General features: G+C 43.0%; 1 protein-coding gene across 2 annotated transcripts in view; it reads right to left on the bottom strand.

Moving 5' to 3' along the window:
• Positions 1-403: 403 nt before the first annotated feature.
• The window catches only part of LOC143995796 (NACHT, LRR and PYD domains-containing protein 3-like), a 136,397-nt gene continuing 117,547 nt past the window's right edge, over positions 404-19,253 (bottom strand). Inside the window, exons 20-23 of one of the 2 annotated variants that reach the window (XM_077490506.1) lie at positions 17,002-17,130; positions 13,371-13,512; positions 10,672-10,722; positions 404-3,648 (exon numbers count right to left, since the gene is read on the bottom strand). In XM_077490506.1, the coding sequence (XP_077346632.1) occupies positions 3,368-3,648; positions 10,672-10,722; positions 13,371-13,512; positions 17,002-17,130 (603 nt within the window). In that variant the 3' untranslated portion in view covers positions 404-3,367. Of the gene's footprint in view, positions 3,655-10,671; positions 10,723-13,370; positions 13,513-17,001; positions 17,131-19,253 lie in introns of both variants that reach the window. The other variant, XM_077490507.1, reaches the window with a different exon arrangement.

Genomic DNA, 19,253 nt, shown 5'->3' with positions numbered 1-19,253 from the left:
CCTTTCCTGGCCGGCCGGGTAGCGTGCTCGGATAAGGGTCTGGTGTGGATCGGGGGGGACCCCCACGCCGTTTTTTCGGCGTAGGGGGTTCCCCTTGGAATCCATACCAGACCTAAGGGCCTGGTATGCTCTCGGAGGGGGAACCCACGCTAATTTTTTTTCAGAAATTTGGCGTGGAGTTCCCCCTTCAGAGCTCATTCTCTGATTGGCCACGGCAAAAGTCGCCTGGCCTGGGGCGACTTAAAGTTGTGTTGTAAGTCGCCCAAGGTCGTGTCTAAGTCGTGTTCAAGTCGTCTCCAAGTTGCCTCACAAAGTCGTCCTGGAAGTCGTGTCGCCCCTGTGTGAACCGAGCCTTAAAGCAATAAGTGGAGACATACAGTAAAACATTCAGGAAAAGGAACAATAAATGTAAATATTGCACAGCTTTATTAAATCCAGTCTTGTTAACATTGTAAATCCATCAGCACCAACAAACACCCCGCAGAGTTACAGTCAGGATTTAAGGTATCAACACTGTTTGTAAAATATAATCTCAATATAAAACTGTATACCTGGATAGAAACAATAAATACATAATATAAAATCTCTGTAAATTTTTAGGACTAGCATATTGTACTGTATATACAAATGTGTTTTATAAAACTAAAAAAAAATATTCTGTAGTAAGATCTTTTATTATTTACATTATCAATATTAAAGCTATTTTGTTTATTTTTTTTTTATTTATAACATTGCATGGGTCCACATAGATCAACACAACAATCAGAACACAGGCAACAGCGTTACAGATGCAGGTATTTTGTCCGACGGATTTTGTCCGAAACTGTTGCATACACACGGTCGGACAAAGTTGTCGGAAAATCCGATCGTTCAGAACGTGATGACGTTATTTCATTACGACGGGACAACGTTCAGGCTAGTAGCCAATAGCTTTGGTGTAGGAATTTGATCTGAGCATGTGTGGCACTTTGTCCAATCAGAATTCTCTACAAATGATCGGACAAAGTCCGATCGGATCATGTTGTCGGAAAATTTTTATAGCCCTGCTCTAAGCCCTTGTACACACGGTCGGAGATTCCGACAACCAAATCCGTCGGAGTAATTCCCGACGGATTAATTCCGGAAGAGGTCCGGAAGCGATGTTGCATACACACGGTCGGACAAAGTTGTCGGAAAATCCGATCGTTCAGAACGTGATGCCGTTATTTCGTTACGACTGGACTGCGTTCAGGCTAGTAGCCAATAGCTTTGGTCTAGGAATTTGTTTTGAGCATGCGTGGCACTTTGTCCGTCAGAGTAGGCTACACATGATCGGAGTATGTCCGATCGGAGCATTTTGTTGGAAAATTTTACCGGCAAGTTGGAAAACTTGGTCCGTCGGATATTCCGATGGAAACAGTCCGATGCAGACCACACACAGTCGGAATATCCGACAAAACGGTCCGATGGGAAACATTCCGATGGAAAAGGTCAAAATTGTCGCTCTATTTTTGTTTATAGCACAAAAAATAAAAATCGCAGGGGTGATCAAATACCACCAAAAGAGAGCGCTATTTGTGGGAAAAAAAGGACGTCAATTTTGTTTGGGAGCCACGTCGCGCGACCGCGCCAATTGTCAGTTAAAGCGACGCAGTGCCGAATCGCAAAAAGTGGTCTGGTCTTTGACCAGCAAAATGGTCCGGGGCTGTAAGTGGTTAATATCCCAAAATGAAAGTGTTTATTCTTAATGTTAGGATAGTGGGTTGAATGTTGAGAACCTTTTTTGCCATTGGGCCATTTATACATCCACATATGGAGATATTCTCTTTTTTAATGAAGACTTTATTTTGCTGTTCACTGGTACAGTGAGGGAGGTTTAGGTCCCTTTAAGTCCATCTCACCATAACCTGTCTGGTTGTACCATCTCATTGTTCTCCAAGCAGTCCTCTATGGAGGACGTGGTTTCCATGAGCTGCCCTGATGATGGCAAACAAGCCTGAACAGCTGTATGCAGGTTGGAATAAATGGTTCTATATTATTAGACTGTATCCTTGCTATTAACCAGGTGTTCTGGAGGCAGAGTTGGTCCAGACCTAAAAATAAAACGATCTGCATGGTTTCGTCCACAATCCCGAAATGAAATAAGATTCTGAACATTTTCATAAATTCATCGCGTTTTTACCCTCTGAATCAGTTGCTTGCAGGGGCGGACTGACCATTGGGCCACTCGGGCACTTCCCGAGGGCCCTGTGCCACTAGGGGGCCCCATCAGGGTTGCCAGCCTCAGTAAAACCAGGGACAGTATGTAAAAATCTTTTCTTTTTTTTTTTTTTTTTTACATCCGTCTCTGAAATGTCCCTTACCGACATCCTTTTGGTATAAAAATCCCCGAGATTATAGCTGCCCCACTTCTCCAGTACCTTCTCAGCCAATAGAAACATGTCTGTGTATACTGTGTGTAGGTAGGTGTGTGTGTGTGTGTATGTATACTGTGTGGTCCCATAAACTCGTATTGCCTGGGGGCCCCATAATCTTCTATTGCCCGGGGGGCCCCATGAGTTGTCAGTCCACCCCTGGGTGTAACACACCCAAGGAGAGGTACAGGAACCACGACTTCCAATATAGACCAATCTGGTAGGGATCCTTCTACCTTCTCAGCCAATAGAAACACGTCTGTGTATACTGTGTGTGTGTGTGTGTGTATACTGTGTAGCCCCATAAACTTGGATTGCCTGGGGGCCCCATAATCTCCTATTGCCCGGGGGGCCCCATGAGTTGACAGTCCACCCCTGGTTGCTTGTTGGTCTTCTCTAGAATATCCTGTAAGGTAGGGAACCTCGGCACTCCAGCTGTTTTGAAACTACAAATCCCATCATGCCTCTGCCTCTAGGAGTCATGCCTGTGATCGTTAGGGTCTTGCAATGTCTCATGGGAGTTGTACTTTCAAAACAGCTGGAGAGCCGACGTTCCCTACCCCTAGCTCTTCCTTGCTTTCATCTCCCCAACCTCTGACAATCCTGAATAGCTCTCTCATCTGGTCCTGGGATGTTCCCTCACATCTCACACTGCTCATTGGTCAGACATTTTTTTGGAGTTTTCCTAAAACTTCCTTTACATTGGCCACGTTTTGGATCAGCCCTTCATAACGTAGGTTAACCATTGCAGTGCTGGAAGTTCAGAGACGGGAAGAGGACGGGGCATCCCCGCAGTGAAGATTTCTCCAGGATCCAGCTGCCTCCTTCACAACACGATACCCCCTTCATTACAGCTAAATTATGTGACTGAAGCTGTAGGGAATTTTTTCTTTCTTTTGGATTTAACCTTGTGTTCAAACCCAATTATTCAGAAGTTCTGTAGCCGTTCTTATCACAGGAATTTGAGATGCCTTTCATGGATTACATTTTCTTAACCTTCTCATTATTGACTTGTTGGTCTCCTCTAGAATACGGAGTAACTTGTCCTTATCCTCATTCCCCCAACCTCTAAGACATACGTAGAGCTCTCTCATCTTGTCCTCGGGGGTGGGTTTACTAGTCACAACACTACACTGCTGAGGGGTTAATAGTTCCAGAACTCTGAGATTATCTAGGACCGGATCTATTGGGTGCACTCCATTGATCAGTTCTATCCGATGTTCATCCACAAAGTGCTTTGGTGTTGGAGAAGAACCTGCAAGTATAAAAAATACATTGTGATGCCATGTATTGTCCGTTCTCCTGAACTGATTCTCTGCATTTTTCCCTGAGATATGTTTTGAAGTTATAGAAAATAAATACATAGATTAAATAAATAGAAAACCTCCATATACACAATCATATACTCATGGTTTATCGAAAGAGAACCATTATGGAGAATAAAAAAACTCCATTTGTTGTACAAAGCGCCATCGCGCTCCTGTGATGATGCACAGATACCGCGTCGTGTCACGTGACCACGGTGATCATGCGGAGCGCCGCGACGCTCCCGTGATGACGCGTGACGTCCCTACGCTCTGCATTGCGCATGCGCCGGGCAGCCCATCTGCTCCATGCGGACGCTGCTGCTCTGGGGTTCCCTGTGAGACAAATGCCGACATTCCTCACTAAGGTGAATGATATAATATTCTGCATATGCAATTAGAGTATTTTTTTCTTTATTTTCTGTTTTGTTTAACCACTAGAGATCCGCGCTATAGCCGAATGACGGCTACAGCACGGACCTGCTTTGCCGGGACGACGTCTATTGACGTCGTCCCGTGCCCGAGCGGCCTGCGCGCCCCCTGTGATCGGCGAGTCTATGAGAGTCTATGATCACGGATCGGAGCAAGGGGTCGATCCCGACCCCTTACCACGTGATCAGCTGTCTGCCAATGACAGCTGATCATGTGACAAAACAGAGCCAGTAATCGGCTATTTTTCCCGATGGCCGTGATCGGGACATCAGTCCCGATCACGGCCAGCTTATCAGTGCCCACCTGCCCCCTGCCAGTGCCACCTAACCAATAAAAAATTGCCCCCCCATCAGTGCCCACAGTGCCACCCATCAGTGCCCACAGTGCCACCCATCAGGGCCCAAAATCTGCCTCAACAACAGTGCTGCACCCCAGTGCCACATATCCGTGCCCATCAGTGTCATCTACCAGTGCCCATCAGTGCCGCCCATCAGTGCCCAGCAGTGCCACCTATCAGTGCCACCTATCAGTGCCCATCAGTCCCATCTATCAGTGGTACCTATCAGTGCCCCTTAGTGCCACCCATCCATGCCACCCATCCGTGACACCCATCAGTGCCATCTTATCTGTGCCCATCTTTGCCCATCAGTGCCGCCTTATCTGTGCCCATCAGTACTGCCTTATCTGTGCCTATCGGTGCCACCTTATCTGTGCCTATTAGTGCCACCTTAACTGTGCCTATCAGTGCCCACCAGTGCAGCCTATCAGTGCCCACCAGTGCCGCCTTATCAGCGCAATTCAATGAAGGAGAAAAATTACCTGTTTGCAAAATTTTATAACAAACTAAGAATTTTTTTTTTTATTTTGCATATTTTTTTGTTTGTTTAGCAAAAAATAAAACTCCGAGCTGTAATTAAATACCACCAAAAGAAATCTCTATTTGTGGGAAAAAAATGATAAAAATTTAATTTGGGTACAGTGTTGTATGACCGCGTAATTGTCATTCAAAGTGCATCAGCGCTGAAAGCTGAAAATTGGTCTGGGCAGGAGGGGGGATTTAAGTGCCCAGTAAGCAAGTGGTTAAAGTAGCGATCTGGAATTGTATTTCTTTTCCAGCCCTCCACCGATCGGTCAGATTAAACAACCGATATATTAAGTCATCGTCCTAGTATAGGCCATGCTTATATACATAGGCAGTCTTGTTCTCTAATCTATATAAAACTCATTGTTAAAGAAAAGTATTTATTTTTTCCCTTAGGACTGATATTCCCATGTTTCCCGCTACACGTGGACCTGCACGAGTCGGTTGCTGGCACCTATTTTGGGGATCCTTGTGAGGGATTTCTTAAACCTAGAGGATTGGGATACTTGGTGATTTTCTTTATTCTGGATATGTGTCCTCATACCTGTTCAGCGCCATCCCAACAATCTTTTTAATAAATATTAGATTCCATGAATATAGTACTGGTATGTGCGCGTATTTTCCCGGCTGCGATGCTTCCATGTTTGAAACAATGTCTGCCCTGTTATATTCCAAAAGTCTAGACTTTGTCTTCTCTATTTCAGAGTATCTCCAACTATCATCTCCTCCGTGCCCCTGAAGAAGAGATTTACCTTGAATCTCCCAAAACGCGTCGGGCCATAGGAGAAGTGCTTTTTTTTCTCATATTATATATGGATATCATGTACTATTTTGTGTATGGTGTTGTCTCTGACCGTCATACTATTTTATGAAATAATACATTTTATAACACAAAACTGTGTCTTCAAAAGTTTGCCCCTAAAAGTGGTTGTAAACCCTAATGCCGCGTACATATGATCGGACATTCCGGCCAGAAAAAGACCGATGAGAGGCTTTTCATCGGAAAATGCGACCGTGTGTACGCTCCATCGGAATTTAGCTGTCCGAATTCCCGCCAGCCAAAAATTGATAGCATGTTCTCAATTTTCCCGACGGAAAAACTTTCTATCGGTAATTCCGATCGTGTGTAACGCAATTCCGACACGCCAAAAATCACGCATGCTCAGATTCAACTACGAGACGGAAGCTATTGGCTACTCGCTATTGAACTTCCCTTTTCTATTCACGTCGTACGCGTTGTACGTCACCGTGTTCTAAATGATCGGAATTTGATGTGACCGTGTGTAGGCAGGACAGCTTGAGCCGAATTCCGTCGGAATTCCGTCGGGAAAACCATCAGAACTTTTTCCGACGAGAATTCCGATCATGTGTATCGCGGCATAAGCCCTTGTACACACGGTCGGACATTCCGACAACCAAATCCGTCAGATTTTTTCAGACGGATTTTGTCCGAAACTGTTGCATACACACGGTCGGACAAAGTTGTCGGGAAAATCCGATCGTTCAGAACGCGATGACGTTATTTCGTTATGACGGGACTACGTTCAGGCTAGTAGCTTATAGCTTTGATGTAAGAATTTGATCTGAGCATGCGTGGCACTTTGTCCGATCGGAATTCTCTACACATGATCGGACAAAGGTCCGATCGGATCATGTTGTCGAAATTTTTTATAGCCAAGCTGGAAAACTTGGTCCGTCGGATATTCCGACGGAAACAGTCCGATGGAGCCTACACACAGTCGGATTATCCGACAACACAGTCCGATAGGAAACATTCCGTCTGAATCTCCGACCGTGTGTACAAGGGCTAAAACTTTGTTGGTCGGATATTCCGATGGAAACAGTCCGATGGAGCCCACACATGGTCGGATTATCCAACAACACGGTCCGATCGGACATTTTTTCAATCGGAATGTCTGACCACGTGTACAAGGGCTTAGGCCGCGTACACACGCGGGGACTGTTCGCCCAACTTTGTCCGTCAAACAGTTTCGGCAAACAGTCCGCTCAAAATTAGCATGGACGGACATGGCCACACACGACGAACGAACAGTTTGCTGAAACCGTGCGCGATGACGTGAACGGCACGTACGACGGGACGAAAAATACGACGTCCTATACACTGCATTATAACTTTCGGCGTGTAAATCCTTTCTGAGCATGCGCGGAACTTAGTTTGATGAACAAGCCTACACACGAGGGGACTGTTCGCTGAAACAAAGTTTCAGCGGACAGTTTTTCGGAATTTCCGAAAAACCTTGTTCAGCAGACTGTCCGCTGAAACTGTCCGCTGAAAGCCCACACACGAGCGGACTGTCCGCCCAAACACTGTTCAGCGGACAAAGTTGGGCGAACAGTCCCCGCGTGTGTACGCGGCCTTAGAGGTATGGCCGACAAGGAATTTTGTGTACAAGGGCTTACAGACCACTTTAACCTACAGGTAAGCCTAGATTAAGGCTTACCTGTAGGTGGAAGAAATATCTCCTTAACCTTTACCGTCAAGGAGATATTTTCCTAAAAACGGGCACCAATGTCTATAGGCGCACTGAGCGTACAGTTAGTGAAGGTGATCGTGCCGTCACTGATGGCTCCCACGCGCATGCGCCGGAGTGACGTCATCGCTGATCCAGCCAGTCACAGTGCCGGAGCACCGATACCTGGAAGTCACGCCGGGTATCATCGCGGGGATGGAGGAGGTGAACGAGGGCTTCGATCAAAGGGAAGGAATTCATAATGAGCTAGTATGCTATACATACTAACCCACTATGCCTTTGTCCTGCAGGGTGTTTTTTTATTTTTATTTTTTAGAGAGGGTTTACGTCCCTTTTAAAGTCCCATTGTACCAGGGGTACTTATTCTCTTTAAATATACAATATACTCATGGTTGATCCAAAAAAATCCTAGTAAGGTATGATCCAATTTGCTCCATCGGGGGGGGAAAAATAAATTTCTTCCTGGTTCCCCAAGTGGCAAGAAGATATTCCCTGGATCAACTAACCAAATGGGGGTTGGTAACAGCCTCAGTTCACCTGCAATAAAAATATTATTTTTTCACTATTGCCGTGTATGTTTATCCTGTTGCCGACTGCCTCGCATATATATATATATATATACATATATATATATATATATATATATATATATATATATATGGCGGCTCCTACAGGCGAAATCACATACCTGTAAGGGATCTTTACTTCCGGGTTCGGGCACGCACTCCGCTGACGAAGGGCCCCCGCTGTGATTGGACTCTGCGGGAGCCAATCAGCGGGTCCGCATGGACCGGATGTCTGCTGGGACCCGCCAATTGCTCCCGACAGAGGCAGAACTGCGGTTTGCTGATGAAATCAAGGCAGATCGCTGTTCTGTGACAAGGAAAGATCCTGTGTTTCTGCTAAGCAGGAACACGGATCTCTATCTTCCCACAGTACAAGCACCTCCCACACACAGTTAGTTAGCACTCCCTAGGGACACATTTAACCCTTTGATCGTCCCTAGATGTTAAACCCTTCCCTGCCGGTGTCCTTAGTACAGTGACGGTGCATATTTTTTAGCACTGATCACCGTATTGATGTCACTGGTTCCCAAAAGTGTCACGTAGTGTCCAATTTGTCAGCCACCATGTCGCAGTCCCGCTATAAGTCGCCAATTGCCGCCATTACTAGTAAAAAAAAAAAATGTTTGTAGACGCTATAACTTTTGCGCAAACCAATCAATAAACTCTTATTGGGATTTTGTAGCAGAATACATATTGGCCTAAATTAATGAAGACGTTAGATTTAAATTTTTTTTTTAAAGTTTTAAGTTTTAATTGGATGTGTTTTATAGCAGAAAGTAAAATGTCTTGGTCTTTTTTTGTTTATAGCGCAAAAAAACAAACCAACAAAAAATAAAAACTGCAGAGGTGATCAAATACCACCAAAAGAAAGCTCTATAGGACGTCAATTTTATTTGATTACAGCGTCACATTTGGCTAAAGTAACTGTTAGACCCCTTTCACACCGAGGGGCGTTTTTCAGGCGCTATAGCGTTAGAAATAGCGCCTGCAATCCGCCCTCAAACTGCTGCTCCATTCATTCCAGTGTGAAAGCCCCCGAGGGCTTTCACACCGGAGCAGTGCGCTGGCAGGACGTCAGGAAAAGTCCTGCCAGCGGCTTCTTTGGAGCGGTGAAGGAGCGGTGTGTATACCGCTCCTCCGCATTGAAATCAATGAGGCAGCGCTGCATTACCGCCGGCAAAACGTCGCTATTGCGGGTGGTTTTAACCCTTTCTCGGGCCGCTAGCGGGGGGGGTAAAAGCGCCCCGCTAGCGGCCGAAATGCGTTGAAAATCCGAACGCTAAAACGCAGCTAAAAATAGCTGCGTTTTACTGCCGACGCTATGGGCGCGGCAGTGTGAAAGGGGTCTGAGTGAACGGAAGGAATACGAATGATCAGAAGTACCAAATGCAGATCATAACGAATGATCCGATGAACGAAAACAAAGCTAAATGAATTTTTTTTGGTCGTGCACACGTCTAATGCGATCTCATTGTTTTGACCTGAATGAAGAAAGTGCAGGTCTTCTGTACAGGGGATATGGTTTTCCCGTTTCACCGGAATGTTGAAGCTACAAAGAGATGATCTCACTGAGAGAGAAGCTTCTCAGGATGAGAATGATGGAAAAAAGCAGCTGGAGAGGTAGGTTGGACCTTTTATTCATTTCATTTTTAATTTGGAGACTGAAGCCTTGTATACACGATCGGACTTTGTACAAAATTTCCCGTGGATTTCTGTACAAAGGGCGTGGGCCGTGAACTTGTATTGCACACACACGGCAGGACTTTTTCAGCCAACTTTCACAAACCTCCCAACTTTTTGAGATGGGAATGAGGGACACCTATCAGCAAAAGTAGGCAGACATAGGACCCACCCCCCCCTTGCCACGCCCCCTTAAAGGAGAATTATACACAAAAACAAGATTAGTTAAACCCCAAAGTCCTTTTTTTTTTTTTTTACCACTTCTATCCCTTTATATTGGCTTTTGGAATTTAGCAATTTAGAAATCAGATGAAAGGTTTAGGACTGAAAAACACTTTTTGATAGATACAAAATGCATTTTATAAACAACTATATGGATCAGACCAAAATGAGGGACAAATGAGGAGGAATGAGGGACAGAGTGACAGTCCCTCTAAATCAGGGACAGTCCCTCTAAATCAGGGACAGTCCCTCGAAATCAGGGACAGTTGGGAACTATGCTTTCACCAAATCACGTGGTTTTTCTGCTCTTTACCGCCACCTTTGGTCAACTCCTGTATTGTCGTCTGATCTTTTGCATTGGTTCTGAGCATGGCGTGTTTGTAAAGTCCGATGGTTTTCTGTACACACGATCGGACTTTTGCTCCATCGGACTTACGTTGTCGAAAAAAGTTTGTCCGTTCGCACAGCCAACAAAAGTCAGATGAAAACCGAAAAAGTTTGTCCGATGGAGTGCACACGCGGTCGGATGTTGCCTTAAAACAGCTAATTTGCATGTTTGTTGTCAAAAAGTCAGATCGTGTCTACAGGGCCTTAGGGCCAGAGCTAAGTTCGGGGGTGTGGGGGGGGGGGGGATGGTGAAAAGAAACAAAACAACACACAATCATTTTCTGTATGCAAATAATATAATGGATACATTTTGTAGTAACAGTTACAACATACCTGCAGTGCTGACAGACGCACAGGCTCTTAATTGCATTTCTCTCAATTCCCCTAAAAAAAAAAAAAAAAAAAAAAAAAAGAAATAAAAAGGAAAAAAAAAGAAAAAGCAGACATATACTCATTAGTAAAATTGCTTAAAGTGGTGTTGCCACCAAAAAAATTAAAAAGTGCTTAAAATTCTTAAAAAAATAAAAATATAATTGGAATTAAATATTAAAAAATATTTTTTTACTCACCTCTAAATGCCTGTTGCTAGGGGGTCCCTCGTAGTCTGCCTTCTTCATTGCCCGGGCTGATGACATCACTTCCCCTCGCGCCGCACAGTCGCCTGGGACCTGTCACGTGTCCCAGATGACTGTGCGGCGTATCACGGCACCCTGCGCCGCTCGTGCATGCGCAGTGGGTGCCCGGCTGTGAAGCCGCAGCCGGGTGCCCACAGTACGAATGACGGCGCCCCGAGCGGAGCAGGGAACAAGGGGGGGGGGGCGCTTAGTTCCACTGCATCGCCGGACCCTGGGACAGGTAAGTGTCTGATTATTAAAAGTCAGCAGCTGCAGTATTTATAGCTGCTGACTTAAAATTTTTTTTTTTTTTTTTAGGGGGCATCCCCCACTTTAAGCTAGTTTCTGTGGAGGGCTGCGAGCGAAATCCAGGCTGTAATGCCGCGTACACGCGAGCGGAATGTCCGACAGAAAAAGTCAGACGGAATCTTTTCATCGGATATTCCGATCGTGTGTGGGGCCTCATCTGCCTTTTTTTTTTTTTTAGAAAATTCTGACGGACCGAGAAATAGAACATGTTCTAAATATTTCCAGAAGGAACCAATTCTCCTATCGGGAAAACCGCTCGTCTGTACGCTGTTCCGATGGACCAAAAAACGACGCATGCTCCGAAGCAAGCACTATACGGAAGCTATTGGCCATTGAACGTCCTTTTTTCTAGTCCCGTCGTACGCGCTGTACGTCACCGCCTTCTAGACGGCCGGGCTTTGGTGTGATCGTGTGTACGCAAGGCGAGTTTCAGTGGAACTCCCTTCAGAACTCCGTCGGAAAAACCTTCAGAGTTTATTCCGACAGGGGGAAAAAAGGTCGCGTGTGTACGCAGCACGGGGAGGCATCTGCTGCTGCCGCCGTCTTGAGGCCGCACACCTGGAGCCATGGTCAAGCTCAGTGGTGAGTATGGGGGGACCCACAACCCCTCCTACCCTGTGCCTTTATAACTAATACTGTGCTATATTGCCAAACATATATATATTTTTTTCATCCTAGGTCCATTGTTACACACATCCACCCCTGAAGAGCGAGCTGGATCTTGCGGAACTAGTCGGGTATTATGATGCCCGTGTACTATGACTACTACATTTATGTACCAATACTCCTTGTTTGTGTATCTTTTTTAATTGGCAACTGTTGGTGTTATTTATGCATCTAAACAATTGTATTTGAATAAACCATATACTATAATTGAATACTGTTTATGTTTACTGGCGGAAACGGTACCCGCTTCATTTAAAGTCCCAGGGGCGAATCCTTCATTTTTTTTTTATGTGTACGCGGCATAAGGGGTCAAGAAGGTTATTTTTACTGAGGTAGGAGCTAAGACGGTTGTAGACTAAGCCCTTGTACACACGGTCGGAGATTCCGTCAGAATGTGTCTGATCGGAGCGTTTTGTCGGATATTCCAACTGTGTGTGGTATGCATTTAACTGTTTCCGTCGGAATATCCGACGGACCAAATTTTCCAACTTGCCGGAAATATTTTCCGACAAACTGCTCCAATCGGACATACTCCGATCATGTGTAGAGAATTCCGATCAGACAAAGTGCCACGCATGCTCAGATCAAATTCCTACATCAAAGCTATTGGCTACTAGCCTGAATGTAGTCCCGTCGTAACGAAATTACGTCATCACATTCTGAACGATCGGATTTTCCAACAACTTTGTCCGACCGTGTGTATGCAACAGTTTCGGACAAAATCCCACGGATTTGGTTGTCGGAATCTCCGACCGTGTGTACAAGGGCTAATGCCGCATACACACAACCGGACTTTCCGGCAGACTAGGTCCAATGGTCTTCCCGACGGACTTTCGGCGGACCACAAGAACGGACTGAGTCCATTCGTAAGTCCGTTCGTTTTTAACATGATGACATAAACAGTTACGTCAAGTTCAATAGTCAGTAGCCAATAGCTGCCCTTTGCGACGTATTTGGTCCGTCAGACCAGCACACAGACGAATGATTTTCGCGAATTTTAGTCGGTCGGAATTGAAGATGTTCTAAGTCCATCTGATTTTTTTTTTCAAGAACCGATCGGACTAGCCCACACATGATCAGATTGTCCGACGGACTAATCCCTTCGGACCTAGTCTGCCGGAAAGTCCGGTCGTGTGTACGCGGCATCAGCGTTCTAGAAGTTCAGAGGTGAATGGGAGCAACGAGATGGGTCTTAAGTTGTTCAGGTTGGTGGGGTCCAGTGAAGGCTTTTTAAGTATGGGGGTGATCTGCGCATGTTTTAGAGGGGAGGGGGGGAGGGGAAGGTGCTACTAGAGGGGAAGAGATTGAAGATGAGAAGATGATTTGTTGTGTATAAACACAACAAAAAAAATGAAGAAATTAAGAGAGAAATGTGGGACTACAAATCTCAGCACACACAAATGACATACATGTCTTGAAAACAAAGCAATAACGTTTTTTTACCTTCTGTGATGCCACCTTCCCACAGGGAATCATCACTTTCCTTTACTGACATGAATAGGGCAAGTTCCTTTGCATTTCTACCCACAATAACTTCAACAAAAGGTAAATCTTCCGTTTCGCAATAAATTTTAAGCCGTAGATGCTATAAAAAGATGGAAGAAAAATCTGCTGTCATTTTAAAAACCACATCTATTTTGGACCAATCCAGGACTGAGGGGATGCAAAATATTATCTATAATGACAACTGCCTAGAAAATGTGGCGTTATATATTATTATACTTGTGCAATTCGTTCCGAATTATTATTTTCTTTAGTAAATTCGCAAATTTGAATATTCTAAAATTTGAAAATTTGTTCATTCAAAAATTCGTAATTTCTCAAATTTCCAAATTCGGACATTCGAAAATTTAGTAAATTCTAAATTTCGGAAATTTGGTGTTGCCCTATTTATTACACTTGTGCAATTTGTTTCATTCCGAATTAGTTTAACGTATCTCATTGTAAAATATTATTATTAAATATTATCTAATAATAACTATTACTAACAATTAACCACTTCAGCCCCGGACCATTTTGCTGGTCAAAGACCAGACCACTTTTTGCGATTCGGCACTGCGTCGTTTTAACTGACAATTGCGCGGTCGTGCGACGTAGCTCCAAAACAAAATTTACGTCCTTTTTTCCCCACAAATAGAGCATTCTTTTGGTGGTATTTGATCACCCCTGCGGTTTTTATTTTTTGCGCTATAAACAAAAATAGAGCGACAATTTTGAAAAAAACTCATTATTTTTTACTTTTTGTTATAATAAATATCCCCCAAAAATATATAAAAAAACATTTTTTTCCCTCAGTTTACGTATTCTTCTACATATTTTTGGTAAAAAAAAAATCGCAATAAGCGATTATTGATTGGTTTGTGCCAAAGTTATAGCGTTTACAAAATAGGGGATAGTTTTATGGCATTTTTATTAATAATTTTTTACTAGTAATGGCGGAGATCAGTGATTTTTTTATTGTGACTGCGACATTATGGCGGACATATCTGACATTTTTGACCCATTTTTGGGACCATTGTCATTTATACAGCAATCACTGCTATATAAATGCAGTGATTCCTGTGTAAATGACACTGGCAGTGAAGGGGTTAACCAGTGGGTGGCAGTGTAGGGGTTAAGTGTTCCTAGGGGTGTGTTACTAACTGTTGGGGGGCTGGGCTTTAATTTAGTGAACACTGATCTCTGCTCCAATCACATGGAGCAGAGATCAGCGTCACTTGTTGCTAGGCAGAACGGGGAGATGCTGTTTACAACGGCATTTCCTCGTTCAGCCTTCCCCGTGAGACGTTTGCGGGTATGCCCGTGGCGATCGAGTCCGCGGGACCCGCGACCGGACTCATGGGGGTCCCGACCAGCGTGCTCGCGATGGCAGGGCGGAAAATTTAAAGGGACGCACAGGTACGCCCATTTGCCTGCCCGTGCCATTCTGCCGATGTACATCGGCGTGCGCTGGTCGGGAACCGGTTAAATTATAGGTATTGGAATTTCCTTTCAAATTTGGCTGTTAGCCAATGTATCAATTGCAAATTTATCCAAAGTTACGAATTATCCAAAAATAACAAAAGCTAAACAAATGAAATGTAAAAAATAATAATAAATAACAATAATAATAATAAAAACTTTTTATTATTATTAATTCATTCCATTTGTTTGGATGCGGCATTCATTATTTCGGATAATTCGTAACTGTGGATAAATTCATATTCGTTACGTTCACTAACAGCCAAATTTGAAAGGAAATTCCAATACCTATAATTTAACAGTTAGTTAGTTATTTAAAAATTTCGAATTTCTTAACTTCCTAACTTTTGGATTTTCAAATTTCAGAATTTTCTCATTTCCAAACGTCCGAATTTTTAAATTTCTGGATTTTCAAATTTACGAATTTCGATCATAACGAATGACCCGAAAAACGAAAAAACAAACAAATGAAACAAAAACTAACTTGTTACCATGCAAGTACAATTGTAATATTAATGTGATACCTACGTAATCATGCGTATAAAAACCTTCAATTGCATCATAATAAAGCAGAACAGTTATTTGGAAAGATGCGGAGTGTAAGCCCATGTTTTGCTCATCCATGCTGAGCACACATAAAAATGTACTTATGATATCACTGGAGTTTCACATTTTAGCGAGTCAGTTAATTTATAATTATTTATTAATCAGACTGCTAACAAAACTAATTGAGTCCATAAGGTAAATTGTGTGAATATGAACAAACCCCCCAGATAATGATCTCTGTGATTTGATTTTTTTTCTTGATTTGGGGACGTAAGAGATATGTACCCAAGATCACTGAAAATGATAAGGAGTATAAGGCCGCGTACACACGCGGGGACTGTTCGCCCAACTTTGTCCGCTGAACAGTGTTTCGGCGGACAGTCCGCTCGTGTGTGGGCTTTCAGCGGACAGTTTCAGCGAACAGTTTGCTGAACAAGGTTTTTCGGAATTTCCGAAAAACTGTCCGCTGAAACTTGGTTTCAGCGAACAGTCCGCCCGTGTGTAGGCTTGTTCGTCAAACTAAGTTCCGCGCATGCTCAGAAAGGATTTACACGCCGAAGGTTGTAATGCAGTGTATAGGACGTCGTATTTTCCGTCCCGTCGTACGTACCGTTCACGTCATCGCGCACGGTTTCAGCAAACTGTTCGTCCGTCGTGTGTGGCCATGTCCGTCCATGCTAATTTTGAGCGGACTGTTTGCTGAAACTGTTTGACGGACAAAGTTGGGCGAACAGTCCCCGCGTGTGTACGCGGCCTAAATGAATAAATGAGATCTTTCTCATTACATTTCCTAATTAGCTGATGAATTTCTGCAAGTCCGGTATGTTTATAACTTTATTCGTTTCTGTGACATTATTTGATTTCAATGATATACTTTCAGAGCAAAGTGGATTTTGCTCAATCACTCCAATAATTTCTTATCCCCAGAAGGAACACAGTGATAAAAACAACAATATTCAGAAAAAAAAAAAACTATTTAAAAAATAATCTATATATATATATATATAGAGAGAGAGAGAGAGAGAATATTTATATACTGTATGTATCTAAAGGCGATTCAGTTTGCATTGTGCGCTATATAAGTATTTCATTCATTCATTCATTCATTCATCTGAAGACCTATTTTAAGCCTTATCCACTCCATCCAAAATGTCATTTTCTTTGCGTAGATCATTTTTTTAAAACTTAATTTATAGAACAAAATTTTGTTAAAATTCAAAAAGCATTTGGATAAAAAACGTGATCACCACTAAAAGCTTCAATGTAGCCAATTAGATTTCTATCAATTAAAAAAATAAAAATAAAAAATAAATATATATATATATATATATATATATATATATATATATATAGATAGATATATATGTATGTGTGTGTATATATATATATAATAATATAATATATATATATATATATATATATATATATATATATATATATATATATATATATATATTTATATATTTTTTTTTTTTCTTAATTTTTATAAATGCGATGTTAAAATTTTTTTTAAAAATCACAAACGTATTTAATTAAACTGTCTATAAGTACAGTTTGTAGTTTTTACCCTGGGGGTTATCTTTCCATCGGGTTGAACTTTGACCGAATAATCTGTTCTAGTATACAATCTGCTGTTCATTATGTGAGGTTTTTCCATGTCCTTGAAGCCGTTGGTTTGTTTCTGCACATGAAGTTTCTGAGGAAGTGAAATGACAGTTGGTAACAGGTAAAATGCCACACCCCAATCAATATCTAAACAAAAAAAAAAGGGGGGGGGGGGCTATAGGGATTTTTGAGGTACAACACTTCGATTTGAAAATACATATCTTCTTTTATTATATTGTTTTTGTCACATAAAAGAATGTATACAATGTTTGAAAAATGAGTGACTATACACTTATGTGGCAAAAGCTATATATAATAAAAAATATAATAAAAGAAGAGCAGATATGTATTTTTAAAATTGAAGTGTGTACCTCATAAATCCCTATAGCCCCCCCCCCCCCCCCTCCATTGTAAGCAATGTAGATCCACTGTCAATCACAATGAATGACAATCCTGACAACCCAACAACACAAAAACGGTGAGCTGCACATGAAGTTGTTCTCCTGACGGATTCTAACTGCAACTGACAAATTCCTGATGGTTGCTGAATATCAGCAAACCATTTTGGTAAATCACATCAGACAGCATCCCCAACCCTGAGGATGAATAATTGGTTCCTAGAAGGTGGGTGGTTGACAGTGTAATGGAAATTTGTAGGTTCTGTATATAATTGTATTCTATTTTGTATGTATTGCACAATGCCCTCACTGTGCACACGGCACTAATAATGTTTTCATTACATGTTTGCATTCTTTCGATTAGAATTAGCCTGCTTATGTTACGCCCCTTGTTACCATGCAAGTACAATTGTAATATGAATGTGATACCTACGTAATCATGTGTATAAAAACCTTCAATTGCGTCATAATAAAGCAGAACAGTTATTTTGGAAAGATGCGGAGTGTATCTTTTGTGTTTGTTCCCTACTAGAGTAGTTATTGTTAATTTGGAATCACTATAATGCCGTGTACACACGACCGGACTTTCCGGCAGACTAGGACCGAAGGGATTAGTCCGTCGGGATTAGTATGACGGACAATCCGATCGTGTGTGGGCTAGTCCGACTGACCTAGAAATAGAGCGTTTCAAATCTATCCAACAGACTCAAATCCGAAGGACTAAAATCGGGAAAACCGTTGGTCGGTGTGCTGGTCCGACGGACCAAATACGACGCAAGGGAAGCTATTGGCTACTGGCTAATGAACTTCTTTGTTTAGTCCCGTTTACGTCATCACATTCAAAACGAACGGACGGTGTGTGGCCAAGTCCGTTAGTTCAGAAAGTCCATCGGGAGGACCAACGGACCAAGTCTGCCGGAAAGTCCAGTTGTGTGTACGCGGCATAAAATGTCCAGGTCAACAGTATCCGAGCAGCCACAAGATCTGAGCAGGAAGCTATCACATTTTAGTGGCAGTAGTAATACCTCTACTAAATGAATGACTTCCTGCAATAGGCGGTTGCTTTATAGGGCAGGAGCAATTGGGTAGCATGGGTGGGGCCACAGGGGCAACTGCCCCGGTTGCAAAAAGTAATTACGTCCACAGGTTAGAGGGTGCAATAGAAAGTAAATGCCGCTCTCGAAGCCTCCGCACCTTAACAAGTGCCCCCGCCCTACTGTGAAATCTCAGGTGCAGGCTCTGCACAATAGTGTAGGAAAAGAAGTCCTGGACTGCCGCACTCCATAGAAAGGCATTTTTATTGTAGAATTTAAAAATGCAAAAAAAAATAAAAATCACAACTGGCAAGGACAAACAGGGATGAATAGCTAAGCCCCTGTACACACGGTCGGAGATTTCGACAACCAAATCCGTCGGATCTTGCCCGTCGGATCTTGCCCGTCGGATTTTGCCCGTCGGATCTTGTCCGTCGGATTTTGCCCGCCGGATCTTGTCTGAAACTGTTGCATACACACGGTCGGACTAAGTTGTTGAAAAATCCGATCATTCAGAACGTGATGACGTAATTTTGTTATGATGGGACTACATTCAGTCTAGTAGCCAATAGCTTTGATGTAGGAATTTGATCTGAGCATGCATGGCACTTGGTCCGATCAAAATTCTCTACACATGATCGGAGTATGTTCGATCGAGTCAGTTGGTCGGGAAATATTTCCAACAAGTTGGAAAATTGGGTCCGACGGATATTCCAATGGAATCAGTTCGATGGAGACCACACACAGTTGGATTATCCGACAACACAGTCCAATAGGACACA

The sequence above is a fragment of the Lithobates pipiens genome, unplaced genomic scaffold, assembly GCF_037356315.1.
Source record: "Lithobates pipiens isolate NorthernLeopardFrog02 unplaced genomic scaffold, aLitPip1_a1.2 Scaffold_19, whole genome shotgun sequence".
Classification (NCBI taxonomy): Eukaryota; Metazoa; Chordata; class Amphibia; order Anura; family Ranidae; genus Lithobates; species Lithobates pipiens.
Note: the sequence above shows the minus strand (reverse complement) of the source record. Positions and strands in the feature narration are given on the sequence as shown.